A 13,509-nucleotide genomic window follows, 5' to 3' on the forward strand; every position below is an offset into this window, starting at 1 on the left:
TTGATTTAGATCTGTTCATTTAGTTTAGAGTATCTACAACAAAAATAGCCACTATTGCTATCTATCCTTATTTTTAGTGTAGTGTTTTTGAAAAAATATAACAATTATAACATACATTGAACAGAATTTGAATTTTGATGTTAGTGTAATTTTTTTTTATATATAACGCTAATAAATATATAGTTTTTACTAGCATCAGTGTCAGCATTGATCGATATTGATACAGTATGATAATTAATATTATGCTTTAAGTCTAACTAATATCTGCCCTTTTTGTTATTGCACATGCACTGTAATGTAGTTTGAAGTATCACATTGGGCACTGTCAAAGATTCAATTTAAATATTGTATAATCTACAATATCTAAAATATATTTCGATAGAGTTCAGTTGTTAACTACTTCTTGTGTATAAAGTTAAGTAATTCATATTTGAACTAGTTATGCACAGTGGCATATGCACTAACTACAAATAATACATTTCTTCTTTTCATCTGTATCTAATATTTCTTCCGTCTTTGTGCTTCGCTAACATCGCTGTAGGAGTGGGTCGTTTGCCTCGACCGAAGGACAAACGCCTGGCAGAAGTCGCATACCGGTGCCTAAGGAGATTAATAGTCATACTAGGTAAAACTTAATATTGTAGCTTATTGTGAGTTGTTTTAGTGATTTTTGTTTATTTCTTCGGTTTATGTTTCATATAGGGGCCTGGAACTGTGTGTGACGTAGCTTGATGCATGGTTTACTACTCTGAATGATGAGTTAGTAAAATATTTAAATGTCGCAGACAAAGGACTCCGTCCGGAAGTACGACACCTGTGCGGCCCGGACAACAGACTGCCGCATCGCGCCTGACGAGGCGGCCATCCGACGCCACGGATGGTGCTCCAGCGACACCTGTTACCCGCCGCACATCATCCACAGCATCTACGAAAACTACGGACAAACGCGAACCTTTTCGACTTTAGGAGAAACCATGTATAATTCAATATCATTCCCGGTAAAGTTCCGTCATATTGATTGTAATTTTATTATTATAATCATTTCCAATGTGGCGGAGTTTTCTATAGATCTTTTAAATTATGTGCAGCCTGCTAGCCGCTTTGATTTATTACAAATATAATCTAATGCCATTTTCGCAAATTTTGTTTTTTATTTGTAAGCTAGTGTATGTTTAATATTGTTACATGCATTAAAATAAATCGGAGCGTCTAGCCTCAGCTACATTTTTAAGTGCCGATGAAACGATTAAATATTACTAACATTAAATTAACCTGTTCGCGATTTAAGCCAAGCTTGTATAAAACATTGCGAAGTTGGCTTTTAATTAGTAACAATTATAGATTGTAGTAAAACATAAAGTCTGCACTTGTTGCCTTGTATACTTATTTTCTACGATTCATGCCTCTTTACACGTTGGAGTTTTGTGCTGTCAGTATTTTTTTACTGATCAAATTGATTTAGTTCTTCTGTTTCATTGTGAATATTTTCTTATTTATTGTCAAAGTTGCCATAATTGTTAGTGTATGTTATATACGTATTAGTCTCTATTAGGGACCGAAAGTGTGATTTTGTAAAACGTTTTGTATTTTTTCTTTTAGGGACCATTTTGTTTACGGAATATTCATTCGTAGGCGAATATTCATCAGTAACCACTTTCATCTAGTTATTCTTGCAGATAGTAACGCCAGACTATATGCTAGGTAAACTGGCTGAAATTGATAATGTTAATTATTATTTGAGGTGATAATAGACTTATGTTCATTTGTAATGCACAATCATGTTTTATTTTAATATGATCATTCGATTCTATGCATAAAAATATAATAATTTATCAACATCCTTAGGATTTACTTTATGTATGTGATTATTTATACACTTGCACAATATATTTATTGTGATTGCATTAAGAATCTTGCATAGAACTGGTAAATGGAATAATTAAAAACTTTACGGCTGTCGCCAGAGTCGTACTGATTTATAGTTATATTTACCAGAATTTGCTCACGAAAAGAAATTCCATAGCAGATTTTTATTTTAGTAAATAACTAAAGTACATATTGTCGACACAAAAGACATTAACTTAATAAAACTATATTAAGAAACCTTTTTTTTTATAAATGAAAAGAACGCTTTAATATGTAACCTTCCTTAAAAAAAAATGTTAACCAACACTCACATTTACTTGTTATTTTTATTATAAATCTGACTTTAAGGATAGGCCTTTATTATAAGAAATATTTTAAACTATATTAATCTGGTCATTTTTATTTAAATCATTGTTGTATTTGTTATATGTAAAATCAAAGCAAATTTACTAAAAGCTTGCAATATTTTTCTGTACAAAGTTTCTAAAGAGCTACTACAGTTTTAAATCTCATAATTGATTTCAAAATAAATAACATTTAATTATCAAATTCTTTTATTTTCCTTTGCCTAAAGAATTACAGGGTGTTATGGAATGATGATAAACGATAGAATAATTCAAATATTTAAAGAGCTAATCTATACTCCTCAAATAACGTTATAATAAAATGATTAATAAAACGTTCGTGAAATTAAAATGTTTGTATATGGTAACACCAGTTTTTTTTAATATCAAATAAATTCGATATCGATCATATCGATATTTTCAAAATAATATATCGGTAATTTGTAATGCCGGCTCCACACAGTCGTCCAACAACCATAGATTATCTACATAGTTATCTACTATATTACTAACGTCGATAACAAGCGTCGATAGTGTGGAGTCGATCAAAACCATCAGACTCTCTGAGGTGTTTTTACTATTATATATTCCTTATCAAAATAAAAGGTGTTTAATTTAGACCAAAATTGCCCTTTGTATCATTTCATTTAGATAAATATCTTAGGAGATATCACGAAATTAAAATAATGGCGAAGCCCGCGGCAGTCTGTGCGTGCAACGCGTAGATTGAGTAAAAAAAGCTAGATTGAAGTACTGTGTAACCGCGTATGAGATAGCGATAGCACGACGTAACGATGAATAACACGACAATTATTACCATTGTTTAGTAGTCTGATTCTGAGCACAACCTAATTTTAGAGTATTCGCATCCTCTTCTTACTAATGTAATATGAAAAGGACAGACGTAGTTTGACAGTTTTAAAATTAATTTTTAGGTGGTATAACCCGTGATTTTAGCGCACAGTCGCGAGCCTAGACTGTTTAAATTTGTAGCGTGCACTAAAATTTAGTCTTTAAATGTTTGAATGAACTTTAAATGAACTTTTTGTTCATGTTCTGTCCCTTTTTTTTAGCATTGTTAAAAAGAAAAGGATGCAGATACTCTAAATTTAGTTTAGAGAAAGACAACGGAATCGGTGCCATTATTTGTATTAACCGATCAACAATATTTGTATTAAACGTTTTTTATGTGAAAACAAGTAAATAACTAACGAGAAATACAATTACGCCACGAATTCTCATGGTTTGTTTGGCAACTAAAGTTGCATTTCTTGTATGTATTCTTTAAAAAAATCGGTTACACGATAAGGGACAAAAAATAGGTTAGCTGCGTCTCTGTTTATCATATTAGTAACTTTATCTGTCCTCTCTTTTTAGTGTGAATGAGAAAGCAAACGTTCCTTTATCTAGCTTTATTAGGTACTCTATCTACGGTGCAACGCGATTATATTAGAGGTAGGTAGGTACTAGTTACCCACCAAGTAAAGACTTTTTGAACTCGACGATCCAACTCCTCAGCCTTGATGTGGCCTTGATGCTGTAAACAATTGAATTCTTAAATCGTGGTGATACCATGGGATTTTTAAAGAATCATGCGTTAAAATGTTTTTACGAATTTCGTTACTGAGATATCTTGCATCACGGGGACGGGCTACTACGGATAGGTTACTTTTTGTCCTGGAAAATCAAAAGTTCCCATGGGATCTTTAAAAACCCTAAATCCACGCGGGCGAAGCCGCGGGGATCAGCTAGTATAATATAATGCAAGGAGGAACATATTTTACTCCGAGGCTGCAGCCCTCAGAATAAATACCTGTAGAAGTAGCCCTTAAGTGACTCTTTACTTTACTATCTCTATGATAATCACTAGGTACGTTTTATAGACAGCAATAGTCATAGTCAATGTCAAAAACAAAACCAAAGAGTGTCTTGGTAAAACAAAAATACCTATTACCTATCACTATTGCCACAAAGCAAAATAAGAAGAAAATAGGTAGGTACCTACCTATTTAAATACCTACCTATTTAAATTGTGCTAAGCTTTTGTAAAGTTCGCAAAAGCCGAATATCGTAATAGAACCGAGACAATTTAAGAAATGGTACAGTACAATATGGACGGACCAGCCCGAGATCAGGTTATGAAATTGATTCAAGAAAAAGATCGAATAGAGAGTGACATACGCGAGCAAAACTTAGTTCTGGAGGAAAACAATGTTGGGATGCAGGATTCACTTGTTGATACGGACGGCTATCCTCGTAACGATGTTGATGTTTATAAAGTGAGACATGCCAGGCACCGGATCATCTGTAAGTTTCCTGATTTACCCATATTTTATGCGAAAATGACTAAGCATTTCTGTGCACCAACTTGTGTAAATATTGCTGGTGAAGCAAGTTTGCATAGTAACTATTTATCTATACATACTATAAAACAGTGTGATTTAGCACAGCCTAATCTGGTAGACATAGAGATTTGAAATTTAGAGAAAATAATCCTTGAGTAGGTAGGTACTATAAGGGTGCAATGAGAAAAGATTTTGAGAAATTCTAATAAGATGCTGATAAAATCTAAATCCATGTAAATGAAGATGTTGGAAATGGGTAGTGTAAGCTGATAATGATACCCTTTATAATAAGCTAAGCTGATTCCTAGTTCAATGCTGTTTATGACACTCAAATGACCCTTGTCAAACAATGTTGTTAAGTAAGTACCTATTCATTGTGGCATGGCAATCAAGATTATATTTTAATGCTTTTAAACAAGTAACTTACAATACGCCATTTAATGAGCTTTTGACTAGTTTATGATATCTACTTAACATATTGCATACTAATTAATTATCGGTATGTAATCGTTTGTAATAAACTATGATAGCCTAGTGGTTAGGACGTCCGTCTTCTAATCGGAGGTCGGGCATTCGATCCCGGGCACCCACCTCTAACTTTTCGGAGTTATGTGCGTTTTAATTAATTAAATATCACTTGCTTTACCGGTCAAGGAAAACATCGTGAGGAAACCTGCATGCCTGAGAGTTCTCCATAATGTTCTCAAAGGTGTGTGAAGTCCTACCAATCCGCACATGGCCATCGTGGTAGACTATGGCCAAAACCCTTCTCAGTCTGAGAGGAGACCCGTGCTCTGTAGTGAGCCGGCGATGGGTTGATCATGATGATTATGATGATGTAATTGTTATATGTTTATTTATTTTATTAGAGGTAAAGGTAATACAATTTACAGGTCTCCAAAATGACCATAAAAATATAATGAAACAAATTGAAAGAGGTCTCAGTGAAGTGCACTCTCAATTTGTTGCCAATGGTGAAGGAACATCAAGAAATGATCAATCACGCAGTTCAGGTTACACAAATGGTTTTGCTGGAGGCACGAGCGGTGTCAGTGCACAGTCCCGGCCACTGACAAGTGATGAAAGTTTTGCTGTTATTGCATATGTTGTGGTGGGATCTCCTGCAGATATAGCAGTAAGTGATGTGACATTCAAAAGAATTTCTCAAACTTTTCCTGTTGTACCTACTAATTTTCTATTTTGTTTTTTTATAATTTTATATATGTTAAGTCTGAACAAAGTCAAAGTACAGTCTGTTGCTCTCATAGCCAGCCTGACAGTCATCATCATCAACCCATCACCTGTCCACTACTAAACACGGCCCTACTTTCAGAATGAGAAGGGTTTAAGCCGTAGTCCACCATGCACCAAGTGCATATTGGGTTTCATTTTAAATTAAGGAAAAGCAATAATTTCAACAATGTTTTCTTCGTTTTCAGGGTCTCAATGAAAATGACGAATTGCTCGAGTTTGGTACAATCAATGCAATCAACTTCACAGATGTAAACCAAGTAAATTCCCTTGTGCAACACTCAATGGGGCAACCCATACAGGTGCGAGTGAGACGGGGCAGGCATGTGCTAAGTCTTACTGTTGTGCCGAGAATATGGACACAGCCTGGTTTGCTGGGCTGCCGGATCGAAAAGAAGTCTTGAATATTGTAAGATTATATTACATTGTTAAATGAAATATTTTTTTACAAATTGTTTATATTTTATTTTTGTGTAAATAAACTTCTTTTTTCGTGGCGGAATGTCATCAGAATCATTTTTAGGGTCCTTTTTGCACACTTCGGGTACGGAACCCTCAAAATGATCCTGATGACATTCCACCACGAAAAAAATATGTTTTATAACATTAAAGAAAACCAAGTATGTATGTAGTTCTATGGAACAAATTAGGATAAAATTGTCTCATTTTGTCCAATGACATCAACTTCTATGGGACAAATGGGACTTATCCTTCAAATAAATTTATTCAATATGATTTAAAAATAAATCTTATGATGGATGACCATGGCTTTCGATCTCTTGCGCCTCTCGTTTAATTCTTCTTTCCTTATTAATTCCTCTAACTTGGTAGGATCTATTTTTTTTATTAATTGTTCGATGGTATCTGATTCCTCTTTGGCCTGTTTTTCTTCATCAGGGTACATGTGTTTCATTGAGAAATCAAAATATAATTTATCATCAACCAAACGGTAGTCAGTTTTGGTGATAGTACCTTTGATGCAGTCATGGTAATGGCAGACTATCTTTTCTTGATCGGAGGTATCGCAGGATCCTAAACATGAAATATAAAGCAATATTATTAATAGCAATATTGATATATGGAAGAGATCGCTTTAGCGATAAGGCCGCCTTTGCATGCTACAGCTATGTCGACAGTGGACACCTATAATTACCTGGTCTCTGCACCCGCACGGTCAGCACAGCTCGCTCGGGTGCCATGTTGTTGAACTTCACGAGATAGCACGCCAGCATCGTACCAGTGCGGCCGCGTCCGTGTCGACAGTGGACACCTATAATCTGGCAAAGATTACGAGTAGGATTTTATATCTTTTTTCAAGCGAGGGTAGCCTAGAGACATCCGCCTCCTATTCGGGTTCGATCCCGGGCACGCAACTCTAACTTTCAGAATTCTGTATTTTAACCAAATAAATATTACTTGTTTTAACGGTGAAGGAAAACATCGTGAGGATACCCGCATGCCTGAGAGTTCTCCGTAATATTCTCAAAGGTGTGTGAAGTCTGCCAATCCGCACTTTGTCAGACTTCTTATTCTGAGACTGAGAGAAACCCCAAACGCAAATAACTCCGAAAAGTTAGAGGTGCGTAGCTGAGTTTCAACCTCGGACCCCCCGACTAGACCGACGTCTTAACCTCTAGGCTATCAACGCTTGAAAACATTAGTATCACAATATTATAGTTAAGTAGAGGAATGTATCTAAATATAATTATGTCGTCTATTATCTAAAATCAAAATATTAAGTAAACCTTGAGTATTCGCGGTAAAGTGGACATAAATATAATATGTATACAAACCTCTCCATTAATTTCCGCTCGTTCACAGATTTCAATGAATTTTATTATCTGTCTCAAGGTCGGTGCGGCTGACTCTTTGATTCGAATCTCGGTCCATTTCAATTTCCTTGTGCATTCCAAGATTGGTGGAAGCTTTTCAGGCGACAGAGTAATCAGGTGATTTATACCTACATCTGCCAAATAATTCAAGTTGCCAACAGTTTGTGGACAGCCCATTCCCGCTATTTTATTATGGACCAGCCAAGAAAAATTATATGGCGGGTAGGGTGGTTCTTCATCATCCCCTACTAGTTGCTTAGTGTCATCCTTTGCTTTGACTTGATGGCCCGTTTCATCTGCATATTTGTAGAAAAGTTTCGCTAGTTTCACATTGGTCCTCTTTTTAATGGTACTCATTTCTATTAAAAAATTAATTTACAAAATATTTTTTTTTGGTTATCAGTTAATTTCTCTTCATTAATTTTTTAATTGACTCTTTAATTTTTTATTATTCACATCACTCATACATCACTTGAGCAGCAATTCAGACAGCCGTCATCACTTTTTATTTATGAATGTGAACACTGCCAACATGAGATTTTAAAGTTAGCTATTTTTGATCTGGTCTTTCACCGGGAGAGATTTACCACACATTGAGGACTTGGTGCTTGGAGTGTCGCCAAGTTGTCGGTATTGGCAAGCGATGGATTTGTGACATTTAGCCTAAACAGGGCCAATCTAAATTAACTAGGTTGCACAATATTAGAAATCTTATTTTAGTTACTTAATCTATCTATAGTTTTTAATCTAACCATAATCGGTCGATAGCAACGTTTGTTATTTTGTCAAAAATTGTATTAGTATTTTTTAACAAATAGCAACTTTGCTAAGTAACTTACCGAAAGGTTATAGATAGATTGATTACTATTTTACTAGTTAAGTTCGGCCGTTAGTTTAAGGTAAATTCCCTGCCTTGGGTTTGAAATCAGTGTACATAACCTTATTTTTTGTATCAAAGAAAATCAAAATATAAGTAACTTCGACGGTAGTAGAACTTATAGTCTACACTTAACACCCGCCTGGCTTCGGGTGGGTTACAGTACAGACTATGGTGTTGTAGGTGCTAGTTTGCCCTTTTGGTAATTGATTTGTAGATAACTGATGACTCGTCTTCCAAGTGTTATAAATTCGCAACACGCTCCTTTAGTTTATTAGATAGAATTAAAATGAATACAATTAATTTTGTGCATTAAATATATATTTTCAGGTACATATACACCGATTGCTAATACCTACCTAAGTATAGTACGCGACAGGTCGAGATAGCAATCGGGGAGGGAACGCCCCGCAAACCCGCACAGCCTCCGCGCTAACCCGGTGCGGGCGAGCGCGAGTGACGTGCGGGGCGGGGCGCCTGCTCGCCTCATACCCCGATTGCCATCTCAACCTATCGCGATACCCATTGCGTTATTTATAGGTTTTTATTGAGTTTCACAGCCTAAAAATATATTTTTCTCGAACAATTTAAATCAAATTATTAGGTAACTTATTATTTATTTATATAAATTATATTTTAAAATTATCTGTTAAATGTAACATACATATTTTGTAGTCAATTTCATTGCAGAATACATGCCAGATGAATATTATGTAGTAACAAATTAATAAAGTAGGTCATCTGAAAGTAAAAATAATCTTGGCCGAAGAAAATGTTTAAAATTAACCATGCGTGTTTGATAGGTACCTACATTAAATTTTAAAATTTAATGCTGCTCCGGAACTTTAAACTCAATTTTATTTTATAATCTTTTATTTGCGCAGTTGGATATAATTGTGTTAAGAAACTTTGACAGCGGCGAATCATGATTTTCGGAGGCCCGAGGCGTCACACGTGGAGGCCCCGTAAAATTAACTCAGCTCAGACCTGAATTGTTCTCTAAATCAAAGTATTATTTGTTAATGACAATATTTATTTATTTATTTTCCACACAAAAAGAAAAAACACTTATAATATTGGTTTCTTTGTGCTCGTAAGCCGCTAAGCGCTTGGCGGCGTGTTTGAGCACTGCACATGAAACCAGGAAAAAAAAATATTCTCAGGAACCTTTTTTCGGCCGGAAGTAACGTTCTTATCGTTTTCAAATCGAATCTCGCGTGTGTTTGTTTTACTTCAACCTCGCATAAAGGTTGCACTATTTTTTTTTATCAAAATAAGATTCAGCTTTTTTTTATTTATAGACTAGCGCTTGGCTACAATCAGATCTACTGGCAAGTGATGTTGCAGCCTAAGACGTAGCGCGCTTGCCTATAGAATGCCTATTCACTCCTGACTTAAAGATACCCATATTAAAAGTGGAGGAAAAAACTGATGCCGGAACTATCCAGATAGGTGCTAAATATAATAAACTTACTAACAAAATAATTATTTCATCATGAAATATAAATGCGTGCGAAGCAAGCGCGAAGAAACGATGCTTAGGTAGGTACTTTAATCTTATTTACTCGTTTTTTCGTGGGCCCTTAATTTCGTTAATTGAAGAGCTTCCAACTGTTCCAGCCTGATTTGAAATTAGACTGTAGAAGATTTGGAAGTCCCCTAGAATCGAAGGTCTGAAAACTAGCGTCTGCACCTAAGGGCCTCTGCAGACCAAACGCACCAAACGACAGCGAGTGGAGTCGTGACGCGGCGACTAGAGTCGCAACACACCGAGTGGCGGCTAATGCCCGTGCATTAGGCGAGAATCGGCTGGCTCTTCGCTCAACGCGCGTCTAAGCCCCTAGAAAACGCTTATTTTCAATAGGTAGGTAAAACAATTTCAACCATGTCAGAGAAAACAAGTTGAGTTTAAGTTTATAATACAAAAAAAAAGAAGCCGCGTTTCGGCGCTACTCCACTCCGTCTGTGAGCGTTGCGTCTAAAGATTAATTTATTTGATTAACATATCATCCCATAAACCCTATCCAGTTCCAGTCTTTTGTTTTTTCGATAATTACCTATGAAACTAGACATGTTAAATTACCTACAAAAAGATGCATTTGGTTGCTTGTGTTTTTATCCCTAATCCGTAGCTTTCAAATAGCAGCGGTCTACGATCGGTATACATTTATTATAGGTACCTACGTACACTATTTTTATATCACATATTTTGACTCTTTTATTTAGATACATTGTTTTCAGTTTCATATAGGTATGTTTATTACTACAGGTATGGCTAATTCGTTTCACAACCGTCTTCATTTATAAGTCTTGTTTTCGTAGTTGATGCCAGCTTTTTGTTTTACCTCTACAATTATAGTGTTATTGTTTACTCTATAACGCCTGCTTGGTTGCCTCTTTAGCGACTTCTATAAACTCTTCCATAACGTCACCGCTGACGCCGAACCGCAGTGGGTTGTTCTCTGTGAGATGCTCGAAATATCTGCCGACTGCTTCTTCTTGTTCCTCGAAAAATAACGAACCTGCGAAAAGTACAAGAGTTAGTGACGTTATTTTATTAAGAGTTTTCGACACGGTCAAGCACGTAGATTTGTTTTGCTTGTTTAAGCTGCTTGATGCGCCCGTCAAGCAGCAAGAGGCACTTTTCTCATTTCGTTATACGTACCTACGTAATCGTTGTACTCTAATCAACACGAACAAAGTGATTTGTGTCAAAATGCAACGGCGATTTTATTTTTCAGAGTTGTCTCGGTATAGTGAAATGAGTAATAATAAAAACTCTTTTCCGCTCGATTGTTCGCTACTAGAACGTCCGCTGTTGTTGCGCGTCGTCGAGCATAACAAAGCGTTGTCGTCCGCCATTTCTGACAGTTGACGCGCGAATGAGCTATGCTCATCTTTTGCTCATGCTTTACTTGATCAAGCCGACGCAAACGTCGCGCCAAGCAAAAATATAAAATTGCATCAATCACGTAAATTCTTGACTCAAGCATCAAGCAGACATTGTAAATGGTCAATTATAGGTAGGTAGTTAGTTTGATTAAGTTATTGAGTTATCGACTAAAAAATCAAACTGATTAGGGCATGGTTTTAGTCGCTATTAAGCTGACAAGTCTCCTTTCCTAATGACTTTGCTTAACTACTGAAATTATATTAACATCTACTTACCTGGACGGATCATTCGGATAACGTTTATAGCTTGGTCTGGCAGGAACCGGTGGAAGTGAACCAGGTAGCAGGCCAGCATCACGCCGGAGCGGCTCCGCCCCTGTCGGCAGTGCAGGCCCATCACCTGTGGACAGCGTTCCAAATTGTGGACGTCAATTCAGTATAACCACCAAAGCACAGTTGAGTCGTCTAAGGCGGCCTGTCTGATGATTACTGATATGATACCACAAAAAAAGCGAAAAAATATTTAAAAAAAACCTGTACAATTTTGTAAAAATTCACGATATGATACGACTGACTGACGCTAGAGGTCAACGATCGTTGCGTAAGTAGGCCACTCGGAGTCAATGCCGTGTCGTAGGTGGGGCCGTTGACCCGAGTTTTGCACGTATACGTATACCTACATTGCGGGTTCGAAAAATACTAAATCACAAGATACAAAATGAGGCAAATTTATAGTTTATCTGCCTATCGTGTACCTAAATAATATCGGTAATTTTCATATGGGCAAAAAAGCAGTACCTAACTTATTAGTTTTTCCCCGTTTCTTCAGAAGCCTGTTGATTTTCATATAGATTTTAAGTACTTAAAATATAGGCACCTAATTCTCAATGATCCTTCGACTTACCTCACCATTTTTATCCGACCGTTTACAAACATCAACGAACTGTTCAATCTGTTCCACTGTGGGTGCCTCGAACTCTTCGATCGGTATCTCTGTCCATCTCAGGCTAGGGATGTCGTCCACTGGAGGCTTCTTACCCGCCGTCAGTGTTACCAGGTGAGTTATTCCCTGATTGACCAGAAACTGTAAATTTTCTATATGTCTTGGAAAGGCCATGGCTGCTAGCTTTTTGGGAATTACCCAAGAAAATTTCAAGGGCGGATACGCGTCCACTGCTATTTCCGGAAACGGATTTTCCGGAATAATAACAGTTAAGTCATTTCTAATTTCTTTTCTCGCTCCGGCCAAATGTCTGTCATCCTGTTCCGTGATGTCTTCCATCCTAGTGTACACGGGGTAGTATTCCTCGTAGGCCTCAGCCATTTCTTCTTTTTAATGTTCCAAAAGATAAAAATTACGATTTTTTACTAAAAAATGTACAAACAGAGACGCTTCCCGCATTAACAACTTTCACACTTGACCATCTGGCGCGGTTTTTGTGTATTAACTGACGCTGTACTCTGAAACTTGGCACGATCTTCGAGATTCTGGAGTGTGTATAACGTCTATTTCTGGAGACCTTGGCCGTGATATGTATGCTGAGAACAAAACATCTTCATGTATAATTTTAAACTTTATTACCGAGAAATAGAACACGATTAAATTATAAATTTTACTTTTTGGCTGAATAACGTGATGCTACATGTTGTCTTGACAACGTATGAAATAAATTCACTTTCGCGCGTAATTTCTTCTGTGTAGATTTATTTTCTATTTCCTTATCTTAGGTGGACACATAAACAACGTGCATTGTACAAGTTGTTCGAAGATTTTAGGTTGAATTTAAAATTATGATTGAATACGTTTAAATCTATCCGCGACAGGCTGAAATCGCAATCGGGGAGAGAACGCCCCGCACTCGATGCGGGCGAGTGCGGGTGACATGCGGTCCCCCCGCTTCATACCCCGATTGCCATCTCAACCTGCCGCTCAAGTAGCGCGCCTATTCAGGTAGCATTTCCAAGTTCCAATAATTGAAATATTTAATTTAACATTATCAGGTTTTCGTTTTTAAGTATTAGTTTGTTAAGTACCTATTATAGTTTGGTATAATACCTATACTTGGGTAGGACTACCACAGACTACTATGCCTACGCAGCTG

The 13,509-nt window shown here is 36.6% G+C and overlaps 4 protein-coding genes across 23 annotated transcripts in view; 2 read left to right on the plus strand and 2 right to left on the minus strand.

Annotated features, from left to right (window-relative positions):
- shot (dystonin-like protein short stop) overlaps nt 1-2,415 on the plus strand; it is a 263,692-nt gene extending 261,277 nt beyond the window's left edge. For all 19 annotated transcript variants that reach the window (XM_069499573.1, XM_069499572.1, XM_069499576.1 and 16 more), the window contains 2 exons: nt 542-625; nt 786-2,415. In XM_069499573.1, coding sequence (XP_069355674.1) covers nt 542-625; nt 786-966 — 265 coding nt within the window. In that variant the 3' untranslated portion in view covers nt 967-2,415. The remainder of the gene's footprint in view (nt 1-541; nt 626-785) is intronic.
- A 1,731-nt stretch (nt 2,416-4,146) lies between these two features.
- Nucleotides 4,147-6,568, plus strand: LOC117983615 (26S proteasome non-ATPase regulatory subunit 9). Its single transcript, XM_034970231.2, has 3 exons — nt 4,147-4,517; nt 5,449-5,690; nt 5,995-6,568. The coding sequence occupies exons 1-3, from the start codon at nt 4,307-4,309 to the stop codon at nt 6,208-6,210; spliced, it is 669 nt and encodes a 222-aa protein (XP_034826122.1). The 5' UTR covers nt 4,147-4,306; the 3' UTR covers nt 6,211-6,568.
- LOC117983613 (dual specificity protein phosphatase 23-like) lies at nt 5,968-8,686 on the minus strand. 2 transcript variants are annotated; one of them, XM_069499704.1, is made up of 4 exons: nt 8,478-8,686; nt 7,600-8,301; nt 6,960-7,083; nt 5,968-6,838 (listed from the first exon to the last, which is right to left on the minus strand). In XM_069499704.1, exons 2-4 carry the CDS (start codon nt 7,993-7,995, stop codon nt 6,543-6,545), a joined length of 816 nt encoding a protein of 271 aa, XP_069355805.1. In that variant the 5' UTR covers nt 7,996-8,301; nt 8,478-8,686; the 3' UTR covers nt 5,968-6,542. The 2 variants fall into 2 exon arrangements, with proteins under 2 accessions (XP_069355805.1, XP_034826119.1); XM_034970228.2 differs by lacking the exon at nt 8,478-8,686 and having other exon boundaries at nt 7,600-8,372.
- A 550-nt stretch (nt 8,687-9,236) lies between these two features.
- LOC117983614 (dual specificity protein phosphatase 23-like) lies at nt 9,237-13,193 on the minus strand. The gene is made up of 3 exons (XM_034970229.2): nt 12,312-13,193; nt 11,684-11,807; nt 9,237-11,037 (listed from the first exon to the last, which is right to left on the minus strand). The coding sequence occupies exons 1-3, from the start codon at nt 12,729-12,731 to the stop codon at nt 10,889-10,891; spliced, it is 693 nt and encodes a 230-aa protein (XP_034826120.1). The 5' UTR covers nt 12,732-13,193; the 3' UTR covers nt 9,237-10,888.
- Nucleotides 13,194-13,509: the final 316 nt, after the last annotated feature.

This window comes from Maniola hyperantus, chromosome 7 (assembly GCF_902806685.2).
Source record: "Maniola hyperantus chromosome 7, iAphHyp1.2, whole genome shotgun sequence".
NCBI lineage: Eukaryota > Metazoa > Arthropoda > Insecta > Lepidoptera > Nymphalidae > Maniola > Maniola hyperantus.